The 25,336-nt window shown below is 42.9% G+C and overlaps 1 protein-coding gene, 1 long non-coding RNA gene and 1 pseudogene across 4 annotated transcripts; 2 read left to right on the forward strand and 1 right to left on the reverse strand.

Annotated features, from left to right (window-relative positions):
- The first annotated feature begins 1,485 nt into the window (after positions 1-1,485).
- Positions 1,486-15,871, forward strand: LOC141545614 (serine protease FAM111A-like). Of its 3 annotated transcripts, XM_074272735.1 has the most exons (4): positions 1,486-1,678; positions 9,204-9,312; positions 10,405-10,500; positions 12,145-15,868. In XM_074272735.1, the coding sequence occupies exons 3-4, from the start codon at positions 10,426-10,428 to the stop codon at positions 14,155-14,157; spliced, it is 2,088 nt and encodes a 695-aa protein (XP_074128836.1). In that variant the 5' UTR covers positions 1,486-1,678; positions 9,204-9,312; positions 10,405-10,425; the 3' UTR covers positions 14,158-15,868. The 3 variants fall into 3 exon arrangements, with proteins under 3 accessions (XP_074128836.1, XP_074128837.1, XP_074128835.1); XM_074272736.1 differs by lacking the exon at positions 1,486-1,678 and having other exon boundaries at positions 8,712-9,312; positions 10,405-10,497; positions 12,145-15,871; XM_074272734.1 differs by lacking the exon at positions 1,486-1,678 and having other exon boundaries at positions 8,713-9,312.
- On the forward strand, positions 3,872-4,726 carry LOC141546253 (serine protease FAM111A-like; annotated as a pseudogene).
- A 135-nt stretch (positions 15,872-16,006) lies between the features above and the next one.
- Positions 16,007-19,849, reverse strand: LOC141545616 (uncharacterized). The gene is made up of 3 exons (XR_012483086.1): positions 19,661-19,849; positions 19,247-19,314; positions 16,007-16,515 (listed from the first exon to the last, which is right to left on the reverse strand). It is a non-coding gene; the product is annotated as an uncharacterized LOC141545616 (long non-coding RNA).
- Between the last annotated feature and the right edge of the window lie 5,487 nt (positions 19,850-25,336).

Consider the following 25,336-nt stretch of genomic DNA (forward strand, 5'->3'; position numbering starts at 1 on the left):
GAACAGGAGAAAATTTGAAATTCAATTTTTTAAAAACTGAAATTAAAAAAAAATTATATGCAATTGGAAAAAGTATTTAAAAACAAAGTTAGTAGAATTCTCCTTTAAGACCATCTGGACAAGGTTTCTTCCTCAAAGTCCTATCCCTTTTTTTGGTAAATACTTTGTAGATAGTTCAATTTTTTCCCCCTGAAATTAGATTGTTTAAGATCTCTATTTGGCTTTTTGTAAATTAGAATATTTTCTATTTCCATAAATGATCCTTCATTTCTTTAGAATTTTTGGTTTTATATCCATACAATTGTATATTTAAGGTTTTAGTTTTATGTGTTGTTTTTGTTTGTTTTTAGAAGGTCTATATTCCTCTGAATTTTCTATAGTTAGTCAAAATAGAAGATAGGATCTGAATCCAGATCTGGGCTCACATGCCCAGGAAGATCTTATCAAAGACAGTGACTTCTCAAAAGGGAAAGGATGGATGATAGGGAAAGGAGGGAGTTCTCATAGGATCCTTGTGGAGAGAAAATCTAGGACTCAGATCATTGCTCTCCTCTTTAACCTCTCTGCCTACCAAAAGAGACTCCTTCTCTCCCTCTCTCACTGATCTGCCCTCTGGACTGGGCCTACATGTTTCCCACAATTGTTCATCCTGCCACCTCCAATGGATGAGGATTACTCCCATAAGCACTCAATTTAAGAGGCATTTGCCACTAAGTGTAGGATTAAAATGAGTATGAGAAATTAACTTATTCTTTTCATTGAAAAAAAAATCCTATAGACCTAGAGAAAAGAACCAATTCAGTACTTTCTCATACGTTCTCCTGTTGGAATGAAGATGATGGAATAGAGAGACGGCTGGACTTGGAATCAGAAAGAGCCAGTTTGAATTCTGCCTTGGATATTTACTAGTGGGAACCCGAGTAAATCGCCCTCGATGAATTATTTGTAGGCCCTTTCCATTAACCACCATTTCCATTTTCCATCTCTAACATCAGTGGCTGGTGTCAAACCACCCAAATGAATGATGTTCAGAGATGGCTTTCCAAGTTCCTGAAAGTACTGCTGGGATAAATCTGGAAAGGGAGACCTGGAGACGTGATTTGCTGGGATAAAGCTGGAAAGGGAGACCTGGAGACGTGATTTGCTGGGATAAAGCTGGAAAGGGAGACCTGGAGAAGTGAGTTGCTGGGATAAAGCTGGAAAGGGAGACCTGGAGAAGTGAGTTGCTGGGATAAAGCTGGAAAGGGAGACCTGGAGACGTGACTTGCCCAAGATCACATAGCTACTGCATGTCAAAGGAACATCTTCCCCCCAAGTCTGCCTTTCCCCCAGTTATAATATTTCCTGGAATAAAGGCAATAATGTGGCCTAAAACAAAGAGGAACCGTGGGACGGACTGAGGATGAGAAGTACAATGGGATAAGAAGCATAAGATGAAGCTGGACGTGGGCCTTAGAGCTCATGTGTTTCCAGAACCACGCACCTCTTCACATAAACAGCTGGGGAATTTCCTTCCAACAGGTAGGATGAGTCACTCCTTTGCCTCTCTCTCTTTTTCTTTCCTGTCATTCTCCTCCTCACTCCTAGTCCCCGTAGCTGGCCAGCCTGTGGATTGATTCTTCCAGTCTTAGCTGAGTCCAAGTAAATCCATCCGCCGAAGCCCCGGAGCGAGCTTCAGGTAAGCTGTCAATCCACCAATAACTATCAGTGACGCAATTACTGAACTCCCGGCGCGGTGACGAGCCCGCTTCCCCGGCAGCCTCCGGTGGAGGCCCGGTGCCTCGCGGCGGGGGAGCCGGAGGAGACATGGCTCAGATCGCTGCCCGGCTCGGGGAGCGCCCCCGGAGCCCCGCGCTCCGGCCCCTTTCCGCCGGCCTGCGAAGGCGCAGGGAGAGGAGCGAGGCCCCGGCAGCTGCTCCGGGCCAGCTGTTCCAGAGGGGAGGCTGGGAGGGGCCTCGGAGCTCACCTGCGCCCAGGACCAGCCTCGGAGCCAGAGCCAGCCCTCTCCTCTCCCCTGCCCCGCGGCAAGGGCCCCGCCCCTTTTAGAGAGATGAGGTCCCCTTTGCGGGGTTCTGGTGAAACTTAGGCCCCTTTCCCAGAATCACTTGCTTAAAAGCACAATATAACGTACATAGGATTACTGAAAGAAACAATCATATTGAAAGTTTACACACACACACACACACACACACACACACACAATTTTTTGCAAAACATATTCCCATGTTAGTAACATTGTGGAAGAAAATACAACACACACACACACACACACAAAAGAAGGAAAACTATGGTTCAATCTGCATTCAGACTCAGTTCTTTCTCTGGAAATGAACAGAAGTTTTCATAAGAGGTTCTTTAGAATCATCTTAGATCATTGTATTGTTGAAAGTAGTTAAGTCATAGCTGATCATTGCACAATGTTGCTGTTACTGTATACAATGTTATCATTATTCTGTTCCTTTCACTTAGCCAGTTCCTATTTATCTTCATTCTGTTTGTTATTTCTTACAACACAATAGTTTTCCATCACAATCGCACAGCACAACTTGTTCAACCATTCCCCAACGGATGGCTATCCCCTCAATTCCTAATTCTTTGCCACCACTAAGAGAGCAACTTTAAGAATTGTGTCCACAAAAGCCCTTTTAAAATGTTTGATATTTTATTTTTTGGAGATAATATCCAGTAGTGGTATTGCTCAGAGTGGGTATGGTTTTATAGCCCATTGAGCAGATTGCCATTCCACTTCACTACTTCACCAATATGGCATTAATGTCTCTATTTTCCCTCATCCCTTACAACACTTGTCATTAAGAAAAAGTATTACTTATAATATTAAAAACCAACTTATCAATTAGATCCAAAGAGAATTTTTTTTAAAAAGTCTACTTCCTTAAATTTACTTCCTTAAAAGTTTTTACTTCCTCTATCAGGATGACAGAGACCTCCTCCTCAATATTGGGTGGGACCCCACCCAACAGGGAGAGTTTGAAAAGAATCTCATCTAAGAGAATACAGGCCCATATCTCTGCTAAAATTGAGAAATAGATTCTTTTATGTAGATTGCTGGAGGCAGAATAATCTGACTTCTCACAAGATCTGCATCATGTCTCACAAGCCAACCTCTCTTATAATATTCCTTCAATAATTAATTAGTAACCAATCAAAGTTTATTTCTACCTGTCAGAGACAACCTCCATCGCCAAATCTAACTAAGCATTCAGTATTCTCCAGAGGTCTTTGGTTTTTGAGAGAACCACTGAGTTCAATTTACTGATTATTTGCTAGTCATAATAAATTGATTATTAATAACCTTTTTTTCCTTTTCTGTCATATTAGCTAATCAAAGATATGAGATAGAGCTCAGAGTCATTTTTTGTTCACAATAGATAACATTGATTACTTTGCATGAAAATTGTTGATATACATATATAATACATGTATATATATATATACATATATATATAATGTATGTATGTATGTGCAATATCCCTTCCTAGGTTGCAGGAGAAGCAAAAATAAGGAGTAGATAAGAATAACCTCTAAGGTTTCTTCCAACTTTCCAAATGTGATCCTATGACCTCTGGCCAATCCCAGAACCAGCAACTCATCTAGACTATTCCCCACCAATTAGGGATGTAGTTTTCAAAGCCAGAGATGCCAAAGAGAGCCATGGAATTAATTCCTTCAGGATCTAAGCCAGAGAAAGACATTTTTTTTGAAGAGACCATCTTAAAAATATATACCTTTCATAAAAGAAAAGAACTTGATTAGTCATTTCTTTAAGAAAGTGTCAAAAAGTACTGAAAAAATTGGCATTGAGCAATTAAATCTATATCAAGAAAAATTTAGTAAAGTAACTGAGGATGCCATGACATCCAAAAGCTTTAAGATACTTGCTACTTTACTTGACTCCATTGGGTATATACATTTGAGCCAAAATGGAAAATCTGTCAGTGGTACTTGCTTTGTCTTCTAGGACAGGTATATTCTTACTTGTCAACATGTACTAAATAGCATAATGGATGGAATAGAAGAACAAAAATGGGCCCAAACAATTAGCGAAAACTCATTTGTAACTTTCACTGATGAAAACCTTTTAGAGTGCTCCCCCCAAAATTGGCATTGAGCCCTGGTTTGAAGTTTCAAGTATCTTCTTGACTACACAGTATTAAAATTGAAGGAAAATTAAATTCCTAAGGGTTTATTTAAGCAGAATTAGAACACCGAGATACCCTGTAATGGCACAGTTTTCATTATTGGACACCCAGAAGGACAGGTGAAGGAAATTGACATCTGTACAGTAATCCCTCTGGCAGATCGGGAAAATACATACCTGACATTTCTCCAAAATAGGCCGAAGCTGGAATGCAATCCAACAAACTACTGAGACAATAGTGTTAGATGTAGCCCTCTGTTCTCCCAAATAAGTTTCAGTTAAAAAAAAAAAAAAAAAAAGCTGATGAACTCTCAAGATTTCTTGACCTATGACACTAGTTTCTTTTCTGGATCCTCTGGCTCACCAGTACTAGATGCATCTGGTCGATTGGTTGCCATACACGCTGCTGGATTCAAATCTAACTCTCATGCTCCAAATGTCTTTGAGTATGGCTATTCTACCAAATGCATTCACAAAGATATGGTGCACAATGATGAAAGTTGGTATAATTCACTATTCCCATACCAACAGGATGTAGAAATGGTGAGTGCTGATGATTCAGCATAGTCTCACCTTCTGGGAAGATGCCTCTGATGTTTTCTGCAATCTTGGAGAGAGGACATCAGTTGGAGAATGGCTGAATAATATGGTACATGAATGTTATAGAATACTATTGTTCTATAAGAAAGAATCAGCAGGATGATTTTAAAGAGGCCTGGAGAGACTTATATGGACTTGCATGAGGGAAATGAGTAGAACCAGGAAATCATTGTACACAGCAACAAGATTATATGATGATCAATTTTGATGGACGTAGCTCCTTTAAACAGTGAGATGATTGAGGCAAGTTCCAATGATCTTGTGATAAAGTTGCACCCAGAGAGAGCACTGTGGGAACTGAATGTGGATCACAATATAACATTCTCACTCCTTTTGTTCTTGTTTACTTGTATTTTGTTTTCTTTCTCTTTTTTTTCCTTTTTAATTTCATTTTTCTTATGTAGCAAGATAATTGTATACATATGTATACATATATTGGATTTAACATATATTTGACCATGTTTAACATATATTGGATTACTTACCATCTAGGGAAGAGGGTTGGGGGAAGAAGGGGAAATTTGAAACACAAGATTTTGCAAGGATCAATGTTGAAAAATTATCCATGCATATGTTTTGAAAATAAAAAATTTTAATCAAAAGAAAGAAAGAAAAAAGATGATGTTGAGGTCTATTCTAACTGTGAGATTCAGGGATTCTGTAAATAAAAAGCATGATTTTTTAAATCTATCTTTTTAATATTCTTATTTAGTTCTAGCTTCAATAATTCTTTCCCTAACTTCCTATAACCTTATTATACAATTAGCTTATTTTCACTAAACAATTGATTTCAGCACAAGTTTTTACAGTTTTAATTTACTAAACAATGGATTTGAATTTCACTTACTGACAGTTAACTTTCTAATTCCAAAGCAAGTTTTCCTTTTTATAGGAGTGGTTTGCGATTCACCTGCAATCTGGACTCCCAATTAGAACTTTTTTGGTGTCCTCAGGTTGATTGTTTAAATTAATAAACAAGAGGAGGGTAAATAAATGAACTCCATCATTATCCACATTTATTTTTTTCTGAGGATAGTTTGAAATTTCCTTTTTCTATCTTCTAATTTTTTTAATGCAGGAAAAATGTATTTTATATTCTTACAAGAATGGTTGCCTAGGTGAGTAGACACCTCTGTCTTCCAATAATAAAAATTCCTTCCCACAATAAACTTATTCCAACTTTAAGTAAGTCATTACTGTACACTACAATGAAAACAGATTTCACAGATTGATATTCGAAACCTTCAGGTTTGGCAAATATGTTTCTTTTAAATTCTGAGTTAAGGAATTATTATAACTCATAAGAGTAATAATTTAACTTCTCCCTGACTTTGTCTTATTTTAGCACTTTCCTGAATTGCTATTTCATTTAATTTCTCCTGTAATTAATAATCTCATAATTAATAAAACATTTCTTAAAATTCAAACTAAAATTTCAAATCAATTCCTAGTCATTTTAAAGATTCCTTTTAAGGAATCACTGATCTGTGAATTTTATTGTTGCTGTATTCATTAAAGCTCTACCAAGATTGCCATTCCCCTATAAAATCATTAAAATACTTTATAAAGACATGCAGCTTATAATTTAGAAATGGAAGAAATTGTTTTCACATTTTTCACATGTTTGGTTTCCAGTCATTGAATTTTATTTTTCAGTTAATTTCTCAATTTATCTTTCATTCCAACAAAGATTTATAGATTCTTTATAAGTGAATATTTAGCACACTTTATACCCACTTTCCTTCAAAACTTCCTAAAATTAGTTTTGTCAGTGATTGATTTAATCCTAAGAAAATAAGTAATAATAACCTCCAGTACAAAGATGATTTTCTTAAAGTATAGGACTGATCATGACATTTTCCTGTTCAACAGATTCTAGAAACTCTCTATTACCTCTATCAGCAAGGAAGGAAATATGCATTTATTAAACACCTTCTATGTACCAGGCATTCTGCTCAGTGCTTTTCAAATACTTCACATGGTCCTCACAAAACTCCAGGGAGGTAGATGCTATTATTAACCCCATTTTAAAGCTAGGGAAACAGAGGCAGTTAACAGATAAGTGACTTGGCTAAGATCACAAAGCTAATATGTGTCTTAAGACTGGATTTAAATGGCCCTGGCTTATTCACTTAATTTTGTTTGCCTCAGTTTCTTCATCTATAGAATGAGCAGGAGAAGGAAATGGCAGATCACTCCACTTTTTTTGCCAAGAAGTCCCCAGAAGTGGTCAAAGAGAGTCTGACTCCACTAAACATCAAAAAGGCACTTAATATTATGTTTGAATTGATTTTTCCAATTATGTGTATCTTTATTGCTTAGTGCTATGTCAAACATACACAGTAAGTACTACATAAATGCTTTAGAACTTGCTTTAAACACTTACTAGCCATGGGAAATGGGCAAGCCACTAAACCTCTGTCTCAGTCCATTCCTCTATCCCATACCACCTATCCCAAGATTGATGTGAAGATCAAATAAGGTGATCTTTGTAATATATTTAGATCCCTATACATTTCTATTATTGATGAATTAATTTTTGGATAAATCATTTTAGTGTTTTTGGCAGGATTTCATTTTAAAGTTTTAGTTGATATTCATTTATTATATTGGTCTATAGCTCTTTTTCTTTGCTTTATTCTTCCTCATCTTGAGTATTTGGATTCTAGGTATGTCATAAAAGTAGTCTGATATTCTGCCAGTTTTCTCAGCATTTGGAGGGAAAAAATAAAAATAAATAGGAGGGATAGAAACTACATTTGCTATTTCCTTGATATAAAGAATTCCCAGATGAGGAAACTCCTATCAAAACAGACCAGTCTCCTTAGGTAAACCTGGCTTTTATTGAGTTTTGGAAAGTTTCTTAAACTGCATCTCAGCCCCATATAAGGTCTCATAACTGAATGTGGTGATCCCAAAATTATAATTTACTATCAGCAAGTGATATGTATATTTACATAATAATTTCTCCAGCAAAAAAAGGGGTCTAGAGTGGGAAAAATTGAAGGCATCCTGGACTATAGCACTGAGAAGTAGAATGAATTCCAAGAAATCTAAGAGCAGATGCTTTAAAGATGACACAGAGGGTCTGAGAAGACCAATGAAATAAAAAGTAGGGTTGAGGTTGAGAGGCAAGAAAAGGAATTATTGTTATTCTTTTAAAATTTGGTAGATAGGAGAACATTTTACACAGTGACAGCAAATGTGGTAAAATGATCAGATATGAATGACTGCAATTCTCAGCAATGCAATGATCCAAAGATTCCAAAGGACTTATGAAAAGTGCTATCCATCTTCAATAGAACTGATGCAATCTTCAGAATATATATATATATGTGTGTGTGTGTGTATACATATATATACACGCATACATATATGTGTATATATACATATGTGTATATATTCACATATATGTGTGTACATACATATGTGTGTATGTGTACATGTGTGTATATACATATGTGTGTATACATATACACATATATTTGTTTTCTTCATTTTTTTCTTGGGTTGAGTTTCTTTTTTAGTCTGTTTTCTTTCACAACATTACTAACTCAGAAATGTCTTTTATATGTCTGCACATGTATAATGGATATCAAATCAATTTCTCAATAAGGGCAAAAGGAGGGCAGGAAAGGGAAACTTTAGAATTAAAAAATTAAAAATGAATGTAAAAATGGTTTTTATGTGTAATTGAAAAAGAGATTTAAAAACATAAAAATTTAGTAGAATTCTCTTTTAAGTTCAGCAGGCCAAATTTCTTCCCCCAAACCTCCCTTTTAGCTCCTCCTTTGTAGGGAGTTCCGTGCCTCCTCCCCTCCCGAGGTTGTATTCTATAATTTAGAATATTTCATATTTTTATATTACTGGAAATAATCTTTCCTTTCTACCAAATTCTTGCTTTTATTGCTACGGAATTATACATTGAAGCTTTGACTTCGGTTTCTGTTTTCAGGAGATCTACATTCCTCTGGCCTGTGTGGGGTACAGGAAGCATGTAAGGCAGAATCTGAATCCCGTGCCCAGGAAGGTCTCAGTGAGGGCAGTGACTTTTAATTTGGCGGGGAGGCATGGCATTTGGGGTTAAGTGACTTGACCAGGGGCACAAAGCTAGTGAGTATTAACTATCTGAGGTGAACTTGAATTCAAGTCCTCCGCCTTCAGGCCTGGTGCTCTTTCCACTACAACTATTTTTCAAAAAGATACTGGGTGGGGAGTTTGGGGACTAAAACCATTCTTCCTCTCTCCCCCCTCGGTCTTCCAGAGTCGATTTGAGCGACCTCCTCTCTGCTGGGTCTCCCCAGACCTTCAGTTTCATTTTCTTTTTTCAATTGATCTCACCCTTTTTCTGGAATTTTCTCGCCCGTCCACGCCAAGTTCTCACCAATTTGACGGATGATCACTCCGTTGCCTCTCTTTTTCTTTCCCCCTTTCTCCCTCTCAGCGGGTTTCCCGGAGCGGAGCAGGCTGTGCGGGGCCCTTCCGGGGCTAGGACGCTTGGGCGCCCCCGAAGTCGGTTCTCTTGTGCGCGGAGGCGCCGGAGCGAGCTTCAGGTAAGCTAGCAATCCATCCATAACTACTGCGCTCCCGGCGCGGGGACGAGCCCGCTCCCCGGCAGCCTCCGGTGGAGGCCCGGTGCCTCGCGGCGGGGGAGCCGGAGGAGACGTCGCTCAGATCGCTGCCCGGCTCGGGGAGCGCCCCGGAGCCCCGCGCTCCGGCCCCTTTCCGCCGGCCTGCGAAGGCGCAGGGAGAGGAGCGAGGCCCCGGCAGCTGCTCGGGGCCAGCTGTTCCAGAGGGGAGGCTGGGAGGGGCCTCGGAGCTCACCTGCGCCCAGGACCAGCCTCGGAGCCAGAGCCAGCCCTCTCCTCTCCCTGCCCCGCGGCAAGGGCCCCGCCCCTGTTAGAGAGATGAGGTCCCCTTTGCGGGGTTCTGGTGAAACTTAGGCCCCTTTCCCCGAATCACGTGCACCCTCTAACATCCTTAGGGTGACTGCGAGAAACCATCACATCGCCAGCTTTACCCCCACACTCCCGGACTGCGGGTGTCCGGGTGTATACAGGCAAAAGCACGCTTCCCTGTTAGCCACCCTGTGAAAGAAACAGACAGAAAACCACGCCAGACAAACAGAGGAAAGAAATGCTGTGCGAATCCCCAAGAGAATGGTTCCCTCTTGCTTCCCCGTGAAGGCCCGGGACAACTGAGAGACATTCTCCTCCACAGGGACCACAGCCGGGTGTTCCAACCAGATTCTGATCAAAGGGTGAAGAAAATCTAAGGAAACGCAGGCCGGAGTTCCGCTGTAACAGCCTGGGGAGAAAAGGATTTTTTGTTTTTCCAATTTGTAACGTGCTGCTGTCTCCAGAAGCTGCCGATCCCTCTCTGGGAGGAGATCTGCTGTGTCAACTCAGATCTCTGGACAGATTCTTCCTCCTGTGGAGAGCCACTTCCCTTCCTGCAGAGAGCAGCCTCCAGTCTGGCCCGGAAAGGAAGCTTCCTTTCCTTTTTCCCTTCAGCTCCTCCGGCTCATGCCCGCCAGATCCTCTCTAATATCTGTTAATCAGTTGATAAAGACCCCAGATTTTGTTCCTCTTTAAGTTCTTGTGAAAGAGACCCCATTCTTACCATCTGTTTTGTCCTTAACACAGCCTTGAATTGAAAAGAGCGTCATGGCGTCTGGAGGAGACAAGAAGCGACTTCAGCCCACCTCAGAGGATGAGCAGAACGTGTCCCTGTCTCAGGTGGTATGTAGGTGTGATGTTAGCCTGTGTAGACCAGCGAACCAGGGCTCCGATTGTCCTGTTCTGCTTAGGTTTCTGTAGTTGCCTGGGGCGAGGAGCCAGACACCATTTTGTGAAACATATGGTCCTGAATACACCCCTCACTGTTGTTCTCCCTTCAAGCTTCCATTCAAAGTCATTGACCAGTTGTCCTGGACCTGCTGAATCTCCCACCATTCAACCTTCAAATTCCCTCTTCTCTTAGAGCAGGGGCTCTCAAACTGCGGCCCTGGGGCCAGATGCTGCCCATTTATGGGCCCGCCAGGTTATGGTCAATGGGCTGAGGGGCAGAGACAGAGTGTGAGCTTTTGTTTTTACTTAGTCCAGCCTCCCACAGTCTGAGGGACAGGGAGCTGGCCCCTAGTTAAAAAGGTGGAGAACCACCTTACCATAGTAGTGAATGGCCCCTCCCCTCAGATCTCCCAGAGGCTTTGATTTCCAACTCACTGATAGCCTTCTCATCATTTAAATTAGAGTCACCAGAATGAGGTTCAGAATCCTTCACTTCTAGCTCATTCTGCATAAGGCCTGGGACTTTTTTTGGACTTTTTCAGGTCACACACTGGACACTTAAAAATGTGAATTTTATAGAATTCAATAAGAGAGTCAGAAAGAGCTAGCTTCCAATTGGGAAGACCTGGATTCAAGGGTTGCCTCTAAGTCTATGTCTATACTGGGAGGCCAGGAGTTTACTCTCTCTGTGCCCCAAGAAACTGTTTAAAATACAAATGGAAGAATCGTCACTGCTTTGCTGTTTGGATGGAGTTTCCTCAATGTGAGATCTAGTAGGAAATTCCTTGCTTTATTTGTGTATCTTCATGATTTTTTCCATTAGCATTTGCTGCTATGAACCCAAATATATTTAATACAATGGAAACAAAACAGGTCTATCTATGACTGTCAATATCATGATCTAGTCTCATATCATTATTATTTCCATAACTTATGTTTTTAGCACTCTCTCCATTTTCCACAGTGTCGGGTGTCCTCACTCGACCCTGGGAGGCAGAGATTCTTGTATAATATTGGATGAGAATAGCTGAAAACGGTAAGGGAAGTGAGGGGCCGAGAGCGGTGCCCAAAGTCACCTAGCTAACAAATGCCAATGCGGGGTAATGATGATGATGATGACAGGAAGAAAATGAGGAGCTAGCATTTATATTGGGCCTTTCAGCTTTCCAAAGCATTTGATAAATATCTCATTTTCACCTTACCACAACCATGAGAGACAAATGCTATCGTTTCCCTGTTTCCAGATGAATTAATGAAATATGTTTATTTTTTTAGCTTATCCCTGAGACACAAACACAAAATCCAAGATAACCCCTGCTCTAAGGGATTCTGGAAGGAATACAGAGTTAGGTCCAGTTCTGAGGGAAAGGCCCCATAGTGCTTAGGATATGACAGCAAAGTAGAAATAGGATTTCTTTAACATAATCAATGTAATCTAATAATGTAAATATAGTTTCTTTAATTTCTGTAATGTAATGATTAGTATATATTAATCAAAGTACGGTTACCTAAGTGCTCTATCCATTGGGCTTCTTCACAGTTTAGACATAAGGGTGCTGCCTATCCGTTGCCTCTCTCTTTTTTGTCTTTTAAAAGGTAACACAGGAGCATTCTCTCACCCCGTTTCCTGGAAAGGAGTGGCCGGGAAACAACAGCCCCCTGCCAAGTGAGGATGGCAAATGGGATGAGCCGATTGCCACGGCCGATGTCACCGATGACAAGGAAGTTGAATTTTTCATTAGGATAGGCCAGAAGAATAAAAAATCAGAAGATAAATATAAGGTATTTGGGAAACTCAATGACAGTGTGTATAAAAGTCTGATAAAGAACGAGGCTGTGGAGAAAGCACTGAAGGAACGACCAGAAGAGGAAATGAGAGTGTCTATAAACAGAATGTTTATAGATGGAGTTTCTAATACATATGTGAACTTAGGGACGCCCCTGAAATGTCTGCCAAAGAATTCTCATCTCCATATTACATTTTACAAGAGCAGCGAGAATCGGGACGATTTACAGCGATACAACAAAAGTATTGACCAAGAATGCTTCACATTTTATATTTCTGTGATGGGGATAGAGAAAAAAAGAATCGTTAAACCCAATTATGGTGCCAAAAAAGACGGTAGTCTTTTGGTCTTTGGCACCAGAGGAGACACCGTATATGACGTTCTGAGCAACGATGGCAGATTTCTTTCCTGGGTGAAAGATAACAATTGGACACTAGTCAAAGATGAAACCAACTATGTGAAAACTTACCCTGTGGAAAAAGTAGCCAACCAAAAATTCAAGGTGTGTGTTCATAAAAATAAACCAACAGCACATCATAAGGGCCTTGAGGAGAAGAAGAAGAAAAAGGATGCAACAAAAGAGTGCAAACAAAAACCCCCTTCAAAGAAACGGCCACATCACCTTGATACCACCCAGGAAGGCGCACAGACTTCCAGTGCTGATGACAAGTTTCTGGAGCCAGAGATGCCAAAGAGATCCAGGAAACGAACTCCTGCAGGATCGAAGCCAGAGCAAGGCCAGTTCTATATTTTAAAAAAGTACGTCTTAAAAACATATACCTTTTTCACAAGGGAAAACCACTTGATTAGTCATTTCTTTCAGAGAGAGGAAGAAAAGGCTAGGGAACAAGGCACCGAGTTATTTCATCTACATCATGAAAAATTTGGCAAAGTAACTGAGGATGCCATGACATGCAAAAGCTTTAAGACACTTGCTACTTTACTTGACTCCATTGGGTATATATGTGTGAACTACAATGGAAAATCTGTCAGTGGTACTTGCTTTGTCTTTTGGGACCGGTACATTCTTACTTGTCGACATGTATTTGACTTGATAATGACACAAGTGGAAGAACAAAAATGGGCTCAGGCAATTAGTGAAAATTCATTTGTGACTTTCACTGATGAAAACCCTTTCGAGTCCCAAGAAAGATACGCTATTGAGGCCTGGTTTGACGTCTCAAGCATTCCTCTTGACTACGCAGTCTTAAAACTGAAGGGAAACGAAATTCCTAAAGGTTTATTTAAGCAGAAGCAGAGCACTGAAACACCCCACGATGGCACAGTTTTTATTATTGGACACCCACAAGGAGGGCTGAAGAAAGTTGACTTCTGTACAGTGATCCCTCTGACAGAAAGGGAAAATACATACCAGACAGTTCTCCAGGACAGGAAGAAGCCAGGATGTAATCCTACCAACTGTCCTGAAAATTTGCCAGAATTTAATCCTACAAACTGTCCTGAAAATAAGACAAAATGTGTCCACATGTTCAGCCACAAGCGTTTCAGAGAAAACAGTATGATGAATTCTGAAGATTACTTGACCTACCACACCAGCTTCTTCTCGGGATCCTCTGGCTCCCCAGTACTGGATGCATCTGGTCGCCTGGTTGCCTTACATGCTGCTGGCTTCGCATATAAATATCGTCATCAGCAACAGAGCGTCATTGAGTATGGCTATTCTATCAGTTCCATTCATGAAGATATGGTGCACAATCATGGAAGTTGGTATAATTCATTATTTCCATACCAACAGGATGTAGAAATGGAGAGCTCTGATGATTCATCTCAAAGTTTTCGCCTTCAGGGAATACGCCTCTGATGCTTTCTGCAATCTGAGGGAGAAGACGGTGGTTTCCCAAGACTTCAACCAGGGTCTGTGCCCCAGTACTGACTAGAGCTCTTTCCTACATCCCCATTCTCACGGACACACAATTTCTCTTGGAAGATTGACCACTGACACTTCCATAGCACCTTAAGGGTAGCAAACCCCCTTCTAGAAATTATCTACCGTTACCCTCACAACTCTGTGATGTGGGTATCTAAAACACTGAGGCTGGAAGAAATAGTATACAGTTAGAGGCTGACTGGGGTCAAAGACTAGAGTTCAAATCCAAGTTTTCTTGACTTCAAGTCAATTACCCCTCCACACGTCAGGCTGCTTTTTCATTTCTGAAACAGCAAGTGATGAAAATGCCAAACAATCCTGCTCCATGTCCCTCTGGCACCTGATGACGTCAAAAACTGAAGAAGGCTGATAGCCCATTGGATGGACTTGCTCTGGGACCCCACAGGATAACAGAGACCAGATGTGGGAGGGATGAGTAGGTGTGACTAGCCTATGATCTAGACCAGGGTTCTCAAACTACGGCCCTCAGGCCAGATGTGGCCACTGAGGACTTTTATGGGGCCGGCCTGGTTCTGGCAAATGGGCTGAGGGGCAGAGACAGAGTGTGAGGCTTTGTTTTTACTATAGTCCGGCCCTCCCACAGTCTGAGGGACAGTGAACTGGCCCCTTTTTTAAAAAGTTTGAGGACCACTGATCTAGACCATTGGAGATAAGTACCACCTTTTTTCAATTTCATAGATCCCCTGAAGGCCTAAATAACGGAAATATATCTGGGATACCACCGGACCTTGTAGGCTTTCTCCTGTTCTTGATTTTTACCCAGTTCAGTTATTTTTCCTGTTATACGTATTTTCAGTAATATCTTTTTTTTTTGGTTTTGTTTTGTTTTCTTTTACTACTTATAACCTGGAAGTAGTGTTTGTGAAGAGATTATGAAACAATAAAAACAATACAATACAATAGCCGTGCATGTGTGGAAGAATCATGTTTAGACTCTGTGGTACCACCTCACACCTCTCAGATTGGCTAAGATGACAGGAAATGAAAGTGCTGAACGTTGGAGAAGATGTGGAGAAACTGGGACACTGAGTCATTGTTGGTGGAACTGGGAAGGGATCCAACCAGTCTGAAAGCAATTGGGAACTATGTTCAAAGGGCTATGAAGCCGTGCATACCCTTTGATCCAGCAGTCTTACTACTGGGTCTGTCTCAACAAGAGCTTAAAAAAGGGAAAGGACCCACATAAGTTTGTAGCAGCTCTTTTAGTCGTGGCAAGGAGCTGAAAAATTGAGTGGATGCCCATCAGCTGGGGAATGGCTGAATACATTATGGTATATGAATATAAGAGAATATAATTGACCTATAAGAAATGATGAGCAGGCTGATTTCAGAAAAGCCCGGAAAAACTTCCATGAACTGATGCTGAGTGAAGTGAGCAGAACCAGAAGAACATTGCACCCAGTGACAGCAAGGTGGTGAGCAGCTCTGACTGCCTTAGCTCTTCTCAGCAATTCTGTGAGCCAAGACGATTCCAATACCCTTGAGATGGAGAGTGCCATGTCCATCCAGAGAAAGAACTATGGATTCTTAATTCAAGATTGAAGCATTTTTATTTTGTTTGCTTTTTCTTCTTTGTGTTTTTCCCTTTCGTTCTGAATTTTCTTTACAACACGATAAATGTGGACATTTTAAAATGAATGTACATGTGTAAGCTATATTAGATCGCTTGTTGTCTTGGCGATAGAGGAAACTGGGGAGAGAAGGGAAAAAGTGGAACTCAAATCCTTGCCAAAATGGATGCTGAAAACTATGTTACCATGTAATTGAAGAAAAAATACTATTGAAAAAAAATTTTAAAGTAAAAATTAGGTGCCAAGGGAGATAGAAAGATTCAAAAACTCCTTGGGACCCCCAGCTGTTCAATTTCTTTTTGTCTCCATCATCTCACAAAACTGTCAGAAACACAAAACTGTTTGTAGGTTTGTGGGTCCTTCCACCTCATCATAAATGGTGGAATGAGTGGGGGAGAACCATGGTTCAATGCCTGAAGTCAACTGAAGTAGGGGCTGTGGGGCACTTACAACTTAATCTGGCATCAAAGCCACCAGGGCCATCCACTGCATCTCCAGCCATTCTGACGTTTGTCTTCTTCCTAGATTTCCATGACTGGAAGACAAAGTTGTAGCCAGCCTCACTCTGAAAGCACCTGAGACCAGGGCGTTGCTACAAAGACAAAACAGAAAAGAATTCCTGTCCTCAAAACTTCTCAATCTTAGATGGGAATGAATAGAAAAGGCGACATCTTGCCTCCCTTCTCTTGTCCTCAATCACCTAGGAAGCAAGGAAAATAAATACGTCTCAGAGATGGGACATTTGAAGCACAAAAGTTGAAAGCTCAGAATGTGGCCACATGCCCCCTACACACCCATAAATTAATATATTGGTCATTTTCTTTTTTGTTGTTGTTGCCGCCCCCCCCCCCCCTTCTGCAGTTCTTCCAAAGCTTCAGTGGCCTACAATGGAAGTCCTAAAATTCATTTATCCTTGTGATCCTTGTTATGGTCCCAATATTAAGGGCCGTTAGCACGCCCCCTAGTCTTGACATAAGTAACTTATTCTAACGGTATTAATAAAGAAACAAGTAACAAATGAATATAGCAACTAGGCTAATCTAGACGGCGGACAGTTGTCGAAAAGTATAATTTAACGTACAAGACAGGGCTCAGCTTATGTGACATGGGCCCCAGCAGCAGGTTAAGAAATTTGGTTTCACATAATTTATTAATATTTATTAATATTAATATATTAATATATTAAGATTTATTAATATTAGAATTGTATCTATGGATGGGGACCTCCTTCTTCAGGTCTTCCTCGATTTAAGGACAAGTCTTGGCCTTTGGGCACTCCGCCAATTTCTGATGTGTTAGCAACCCAATAATTTTTAAAACAATGTTTGCATTGATATCTTTTGGTTTTACATTGTCTATATTTCTTCCAGTGTCTGCCTCCTGCCCTCCATTTCAGAAATCCAGCCTATGTTACAGAGTAATTTTTAAGGGGGCAAAAAAGAAAAAAAAAAAGAAAACAAGAATAAATTTTAAAATTCAGAAAGTACAATGTTGCACACGCAGGGACCTTCCCACCTCTCCAGGAGAATCATAGAAAATATCTTCTACCTTCATTGTGATTGTGTGTGTGTGTGTGTGTGTGTGTCTGTGTGTATGTCTGTATGTGTATGTGTGTGTGTGTTTATTTGTTATTTCTACAAAGAGTCATTGAGTCATCCTTGGTGAACATACCACAGTCTCCAGCCTCAAGGAGATTCAGAATTATTAGGACAAATACATCACACACACACACACACACACACACACACACACACACACACACACTATCCCAAAAAGTAACGTGTGTAAATGTGTGATAGGGACAAAGGAGAGATCCAAGTCTCCTAGGATAAATGTGAGCAGGGCACAAACATTTATATAGGGGCATGGAGCTCTACATATTCTTCATCCTCCTTCTCAACCCCTTGGCAGCCATTGACACTCTTGAGTACCATTGCTGGTTCTCCACCTACTTGTCTGACTACTTCTTCCCAGTATCCCTTGCTGATTTGCCCACTAAACTATTCCATGCCCTCTAAAGGTGAGTGTTGCCCGAGGCTCCATTCTGGGCCTTCTCTTTTCTCTCTCTACTCTTTCTCAGTTGGTGACCTTATCGGCTCCCAAAAGCTCTCTGTCATCTTTGGGTAGATGGCTCCCACTTCTGTGGGTTGAGCCCTACTATCACCCCTGAGTTTTGCTCCCACATCACTGGCTGCTAGACATCGCCCGCTGGATGTTCCACAGGCATCTCCACCTGTCCAAAACAGGACTCAGTTATTTTTCCCCCAACCCTCCCCATCCCCAATTTCTCTATTATTCTCAAGGACCAATGTAATGCTCTTTTTCTCTAAATTGTACTCGTTCTCTGGGAGCAGATTTCTTGGGGAGCTTCTGGAGGCAGGCTTGGCTTTAGTTCAGTTTCAATCATCACCTCAAATGCACCCAGGAGTTCAAGTCCAAATCCTTTGTTGTCTCTTCCAAAATCTTCTCTCCTTCACTTGGGCTTGGCTAGTTTTCTGGAGGCCTTGCTCTCTCCCTGCTTCCCAAGAGCTCTTGTCCAAATGTCCCCAGCCAGCACAAAGGTGGCAGTGGGAAATGGCTCTGAACTCTTCCTCCCAGAGAGTGGGCTTGTGGGTGGGCTTATAAATGTCCCAAAAGTCAATCCTAGTTGTGAATCTCCCAAAGTCCATCAGCAGGCTTTTCCATTCCTCCTTATATATGCTCTCTAAAGCTGTGAAGTCTCACCTGTGAACCCATGAGTGAACTCCTTTAAAGGTGTGAACTAAGTGCATTACCTTTTCTCAAGTTCTGGCCAGAATCAGATCAATCATGACCCGTGCCAAATCAGATAATGATTGTCTCCATTCATTCCAGTGACTTAGCCCCTTGTAAGGATCCTAACAGGCCAATCTTGAACAGTCTTCCAGTCCTTCATGTTTATAACTTTGGGGTCATCCTCGATTCCTCAGTCTCACCCCACCGATTGACTCAATCTTCAGATCTTGTCATTCCACAATATATTTCTCTTTCATTTGTCCTTTCCCCTCATTTACACTTGCAGCAGACCAGCTATTTTAGCCCTTATCCCTTCTCAGCTGGAGTATTCCAATAATTTTACTATCTCAAGTCTCTCTACCCTAATCCTTCTTCCACAAAACTCCCAAACTCGTCTTCCAAAAGCAAAATTTATTCCCTCAACTCTAAGGACTCTCTATTGTCTCTAAAATCAAATATCTATCCTCCTTATTGTACTTGGAGGTCTTAAGATGTCCCAGTGAAGGGCTGAACAAGTTGTTGTACATGAAAGGAATGGAATATTATTGTTCTATAAAAAATGATGACCAAATTGACTTTAGACAGGCCTGGAAAGACTTGCATGCATGAGGCTGAGCAAAGCAAACAGAACCAGGAATATATTGTATACAATAACAGGAGGAATGGACGATGATCACCTATGAAAGACTTGCTTCTTCTCAGTGGTTCAGTGATCCAAGGCCATCCCAATAGAAGAAAGTACCACCTGCATCCAGTAAAAAAAGTAAGGAGACTGAATATAAACCAATACAAGTTCTTATGTTCCCATATTTTTCTATTTTTGTTCACCTCACCCATGGTTTTTTCCCCCTTTTTCCATGATTTTTCTTTCCCAACATGATTCCTAAAGCAATATGTATTAAAATAACTAAATTTACTACAACAAGGACCCAATTTCTACCTTTCTGTTCTTACAAAAATGTTAAGCTTTTAGGAGACCATGTTTTCCAGAGCTAAGGCCAAGCAAGCGGTGCCCTGCCCTGAAGCCGGTCTAACAACAGTCCTTTTTGCCCTTCTGGAACCCCGATCCCTGAACTTAGGGGAGCACCCACCTGCAGACATGAAGCACTGTGATGAAGAGACTTTCTGATCCGGGATCACCTTGGTGCACCTCTCCATCGTTGCTAGGATAAACTCTTTGGCTTTGGCTACTCCAGGTGTAAATCTAGGCTCAGCCACCCTAAAACTGGTCCCCCCAACTACCCCCTCCCCAGGGACAGAGCCCTGGTCCATGTGCCCTTGTTTATAAGCAGTTTCCTTTACTTTGAAATGAACCTTCCATTGGATTCCTGCTCTAACCTGCTCCCTTTGGATCCAGCCACCCACAGGTGGGTTGGGTTGGGTTGACACCCATAACTCCACACCCTCAGTGGTCAGGTTCAGCCTGGTGATCCCTGAGGGGAGGGGCTGGAGGACGGCTAAGGGGCAGCCAAGTGTGGAGACTCATTTCTCCCTGCCCCTAGATCCCTCTTAATGATGAGCTGGTTGGTATTCAGTGCTGGAGTTGTTCTATTAATAGTCTTAGAGATGCCTGGGGCACACCAGGGTCACCCTGGGAATCTGGATTTCAGTCCGGTTCTTCCAGACTCTAAGAGCCCTTACACACCACGTCCCACCTTTCACACAACTGCAGGTGTTCGAAAATGTTTCTCAAGGTGAATTAATTTAGGAAGTGATTCTGTAAAGCCTAATGGACACTATTGGAGGAATCTCAGTTAGCTCTCTGGTGGCCTGTGGGGGGGCCTGTTTGTGGGAGGCCTGGGGCCTATGGGGTAATCTCTCTCACAAAAGTAATGGAATTATTAGGAGTTTTGTGCAATGGGAGGGGTAGGGCTTACTCCAAAGGAGGAGAGACCGCTCAGTGGGAGATGTGCCCCCAACCCAGATCCAGGCCTGATCCCCATGGTAAGGAGGAGCAAGTGGAGACCTGGAGCAGCTACGGGCTCCACAGCCAGCTCAGACCTGGGAAAATAATGTAACAAAAATAAACAAATAAAAAATAAAATAAAAATAAATCGCAAGAGAAGATAAATTCTCTGTCTCTCTGTATCTCTCTCTGTCTTTCTTTCAATCCTTCCTTCCTTCCCTCCCTCTCCCTCTCCCTCTCCCTTCACTTCTCTCTCTCCTCTCCCTTTCTCTCTCTGTCTTTCTCTCTCTGTCTTTCTCTCTCTCTCTCTCTCTCTCTTTCTCTCTTTTTCTCTCTCTTTCTCTCTCTCTCTCTGTCTCTCTCTCTTTCTCTCTCTCTCTCTCTCTCTCTCTCTCTCTTCCTCTCTCTCTGTCTCTCTGTCTGTCTTTCTTTCACTCCTTCCTTCCTTCCCTCCCTCTCCCTTCACTTCTCTCTGTCTCGCTCTCTTTCTCTCTCTCTTTTTCTCTCTCTGTCTCTCTCTCTCTGTCTCTCTCTCTCTGTCTCTCTCTCTCTCTGTCTCTCTCTCTCTCTGTCTCTCTCTCTTTCTCTGTCTCTCTCTCTGTCTCTCTCTCTTTCTCTCTCTCTCTGTCTCTCTCTCTCTGTCTCTCTCTCTCTGTCTCTCTCTCTTTCTCTCTCTTCTCTCTCTCTGTCTCTCTCTCTCTCTCAGTCTCTCTCTCTGTCTCTCTCTCTCTCTTTCTCTCTCTCTCTCTCTGTCTCTCTCTCTTTCTCTCTCTCTCTGTCTCTCTGTCTCTCTCTCTCTCTCTCTCTCTCTGTCTTTCTCTCTCTCTCTTTCTCTCTCTCTCTCTCTCATCTTTCTCTCTCTCTCTCTCTCTCTCTCTCTCTCTCTCTCTCTCTCTCCGTCTCTCTCTCTCTCCTCTCTCTGTCTCTCTCTGTCTCTGTCTCTCTCTCTGACAGAAAATGGGGTGAGGGTGGAGGAATAGAGAGATAAGGTGAAGAACTTCCAGGAATGAGAATTCTTTTTCTGTATTTTGCTTTCATGATTTCTGTGTTTCCCCTATGGCCTGTGTAATATGTGCAGGCCCGTGTCACTTGCGCCTTGGCCAGCTGTAAACATATTTACTTCACCTGAGCTGATGACAATTCTCAGTATTTGGACATTTATCGCTATTTCGTGTATGAGCTGGACCACTGTCTGCTTGATTAAGCCTGAAGGCCTGATTTTCTGTTTCCTAGAAATCAGGAGATTTGGGGGACTCAGGAACCTTCCATTCCAATGTCTCCAAGAAGCAACAACCAATTCGATGCCTCCCCCTCCCCTTCTCAGGGCTCTCTTCCTTGTGAAGCTGTGTCTCTTTACTACTTCTTCAGCCCTTCTGCCAGGAGCTTCCCTTCCTTATCTCTGGATGGAGGCTCATCCTCCAGAGGTTTTCAATAAACAACTTTTCTGCTTTCTACTGAGGGATCTCTGAGGAGTCACTTTGGGTAAGGGCCTTCTGCATCAAGGAGGGCCCGCTCTGAGGAGAAGGAAAGGCCCGCTCTCTCCACATCAGGAAGGGACTTCTTCAGCAGGATGCACACTTGGATGCCCAGGAGAAGATCCACAGAGTGTTGTCCCTTCTCCAGCAACCCCGCCCCCACCCCACCCATTTCCTGGTGGGAGAAACCTAAAGTGAGAGCCCAAGGGACTGGCCCAGGCTCTGTCCCTTACACTCCGCCCACTTTCTGCTTCTCCAGTCCCCTGGCTCTGCAAGAGAAACAGCTTCTGGGCTAGAGTCGGGGCTCCTGGATTCTCTCTGTCTCTCTGTGTGTGTCTCCCTCCCTCCCTCCTTTTCTCCCTTCTTCCCTCACTCTGTGTCTCTGTCTCTATATCTCTTCTCCCCTCCCCCTCTCTTTCTGCCTCCCTTTTCCTTTTTCCCTCCCTCCCTCTCTCCCTCTCTTCCTCTCTCTCTGTCTTTCTCTCTGTGTCTCTGCATGTCTGTTTCTATTGCTCTCTTTCTCTTTGTCTCTTCATTTCTCTTTCTCCCTGTGTCTTTCTCTCTCTCTATCTCTGATTCCCTCTGACTCTATCTCTGTAACTCTATGTCTGTTTCTCTCTGTCTTTGTCTCTCTGTTTCTCTCTCCCTGCCTCTGTATGTCTGTTTCTCTATGTCTCTGTCTCTGTTTCTGTGTCTCTCTGTTTCTCTGTCTCTGTCTCTGTTTCTGTGTCTCTCTGTTTCTCTGTCTCTGTCTCTGTTTCTGTGTCTCTCTGTTTCTCTGTCTCTGTCTCTGTTTCTGTGTCTCTCTGTCTTTGTCGCTGTTTCTCTCTGTCTTTGTCTCTGTTTCTCTCTCCCTGTCTCTGTATGTCTCTGTTTCTATGTCTCTGTTTCTCTCTGTGTGTCTTTGAATGTCTCTGTTTCTCTGTCTCTGTCTCTGTTTCTGTGTCTGTTTCTCTCTGTCTTTGTCTCTGTTTCTCTCTCCAGTCTCTGAATGTCTCTGTTTCTATGTCTCTGTTTCTCTCTGTGTGTCTTTGAATGTCTCTGTTTCTCTGTCTCTGTCTCTGTTTCTGTGTCTGTTTCTCTCTCTCTTTGTCTCTGTTTCTCTCTCCCTGTCTCTGTATGTCTCTGTTTCTATGTCTCTGTTTCTCTCTGTGTGTCTTTGAATGTCTCTGTTTCTCTGTCTCTGTCTCTGTTTCTGTGTCTGTTTCTCTCTCTCTTTGTCTCTGTTTCTCTCTCCCAGTCTCTGAATGTCTCTGTTTCTCTATGTCTCTCTCTCTCTTTCTTTCTGTGTCTGCCTGTCTCTCTCTCCCCCTCTTTTCTCCATCCCTCTCCCTTTCCTCTCCTCTCTTCCTCCTCACTCCCTCCCTCCCCACTCCCTCTTTGTCTCACTCCTCCCTTCTCTCCCTGTAATATTCTCTCTAAAATATCATTTTCTCGGGGTCTCTGGGGGAGCCTTCCTTTCAGTTCAGTACTCAGGACAAGAGTAGCCCGGGATTAAAGTCCAAATCCTTTCCGCCTCCTTCAGAGTCCTGGCTCCTTCACTTGGGGCTGGGCTGGCTTTCTGGAGGCCTTCAGGATCTTGGTTTCCGAGGGGAAGGGAAGGAGGAGAGCCCCCACCACTTCTCTGCCTTCCCCAGTCCTGATTCTGGCTGAGCTTGTCCAAGCTTGTGTGCTCTCTTACCAAAGGTGTGAATCTTGTGGAACTCGAGTAAATGCTCGGTACTCGTACTGACCTAGAGACCTGTCAAGCTCCACGCTAAACAACCACTGTCTCCCTCAGTTCCTCTGACTTTGCACCTTGAAAGAATCCTGGTTTCAAGTTCAAAGTTCTGACCCTAACATCTCCCCCCCCCCTTCTTCTCCTCCTTCCTTTTTCCTTCCCCCTCCCCTAAGAATAACAGCATTAACCCATAAGGGGGGGTGAGCTTCACCCCAATCTTGTGAAATTAGTATAATCATTATTCCCCTTTTACAGAGGAGGATAATGAATCGGAGAAGCTGACTCGCTACCCGTCGGTCTGAGATTTGACAGCCCTCTGGCAGCCCTTGGCAGGTAGCCACTGCTCCGCCCAGCCTGGCCCAGCAAGCCTCGGGCTTCTTCTCCCACACCCCCATCCTCTTCCTCTTTCCGCATTCCCCGAAGCCCCGCGCTCCCCCTCCCCCCAAGGAAGGACTGGAAAGTTCCTAGAGTCTGGGAACACCTGAGGGGTAAGCCTTGGAAGACCCCTGGATAATACGAGACTAATTACTAGAGAGAGGGCGCCTCCTCCGGCATCTCCAGCACTCCCTCTGTGCCTGGCACTCTGCTAAGCGCTCCCTACAAAATTCCCCTGAGTCTCACCACCGTTCTGCGAGTAAGATGCATTTTACAGTTAGGGAAACTGAGGCCGGCCAGTAAGGCTCTAGGCCCATCTTTGAACGCCACATTCCTGACTCCCAGGGGCCACGCCCTGCTCTCTATCTGGCCACTGGAGCCCCGGGGCTCTGGAGGACAAGTGAGGCTGGAGACCTTGCACCGCCCGCCCTCCCTCCCATCGAGTTCACTTGCAAGTCATGACATCATCTTCCCCATGTCCTGGTCCTCTTCAAATACGGAGAGACAGCAACCTGGGAATAGTAGTAGCTGCCCCGCTGGGGTCCCAACTGGCCAGTTCTGGTGGGGCCACGAAGCCCCTTCCTTCCTTCTTTCTTTCCCTTTTCTTCCTTCCTTGTTTGCCTCCTCCCTGCTTCCCTACTCCCTTTCCTTTCCTTTTTGTTTTTCTTTTCTTCCTTCCCCCTTCCTTCCTTCTTTTCCTTTCCTTCCTTCCTTCTTTCCTTCCCTCCTCTCCTTTCTTTCATTTATTTTGTTTTCTCTTCCTTCCTTCCTTCCTTCCTTCCTTCCTTCCTTCCTTCCTTCCTTCCTTCCTTCCTTCCTTCCTTCCTTCCCTCCTCTCCTTCTTTCCTTCCCTCCTTCTCTCCTTCTTTCCTTCTCTCCTTCTCTCCTTCTCTCCTTCCTTCCTTCTCTCCTTCTTTCCTTCCTTCCTTCCTTTATTCCTTCCTTCCTTCTTTCCTTCCCTCCTTCTTTCCTTCCCTCCTTCTCTCCTTCTTTCCTTCCTTCGTTCCTTCGTTCCTTCGTTCCTTCCTTCCTTCCTTCCTTCCTTCCTTCCTTCCTTCCTTCCTTCGTTCCTTCCTTCTCCTTCTCTCCTTCTTTCCTTTCTTCCTTCCTTCCTTCCTCCTTCCCTCCTTCTCTCCCTCCCTCCTTCCTTCCCTCCTTTCTTCCTTCCTGCCTTCCCTTCTCTTCTTTCCACCTAGGGAATCACACCCTTACCTGGGGGTGCTCCATCCAAAGTAATATAAATCTCAAAAGATTTCTTGGGGCTTAAGTGCACTTTTTATGGCTCTTGCCT

Source organism: Sminthopsis crassicaudata, chromosome 6 (genome assembly GCF_048593235.1).
Source record: "Sminthopsis crassicaudata isolate SCR6 chromosome 6, ASM4859323v1, whole genome shotgun sequence".
NCBI classification, from domain to species: domain Eukaryota; kingdom Metazoa; phylum Chordata; class Mammalia; order Dasyuromorphia; family Dasyuridae; genus Sminthopsis; species Sminthopsis crassicaudata.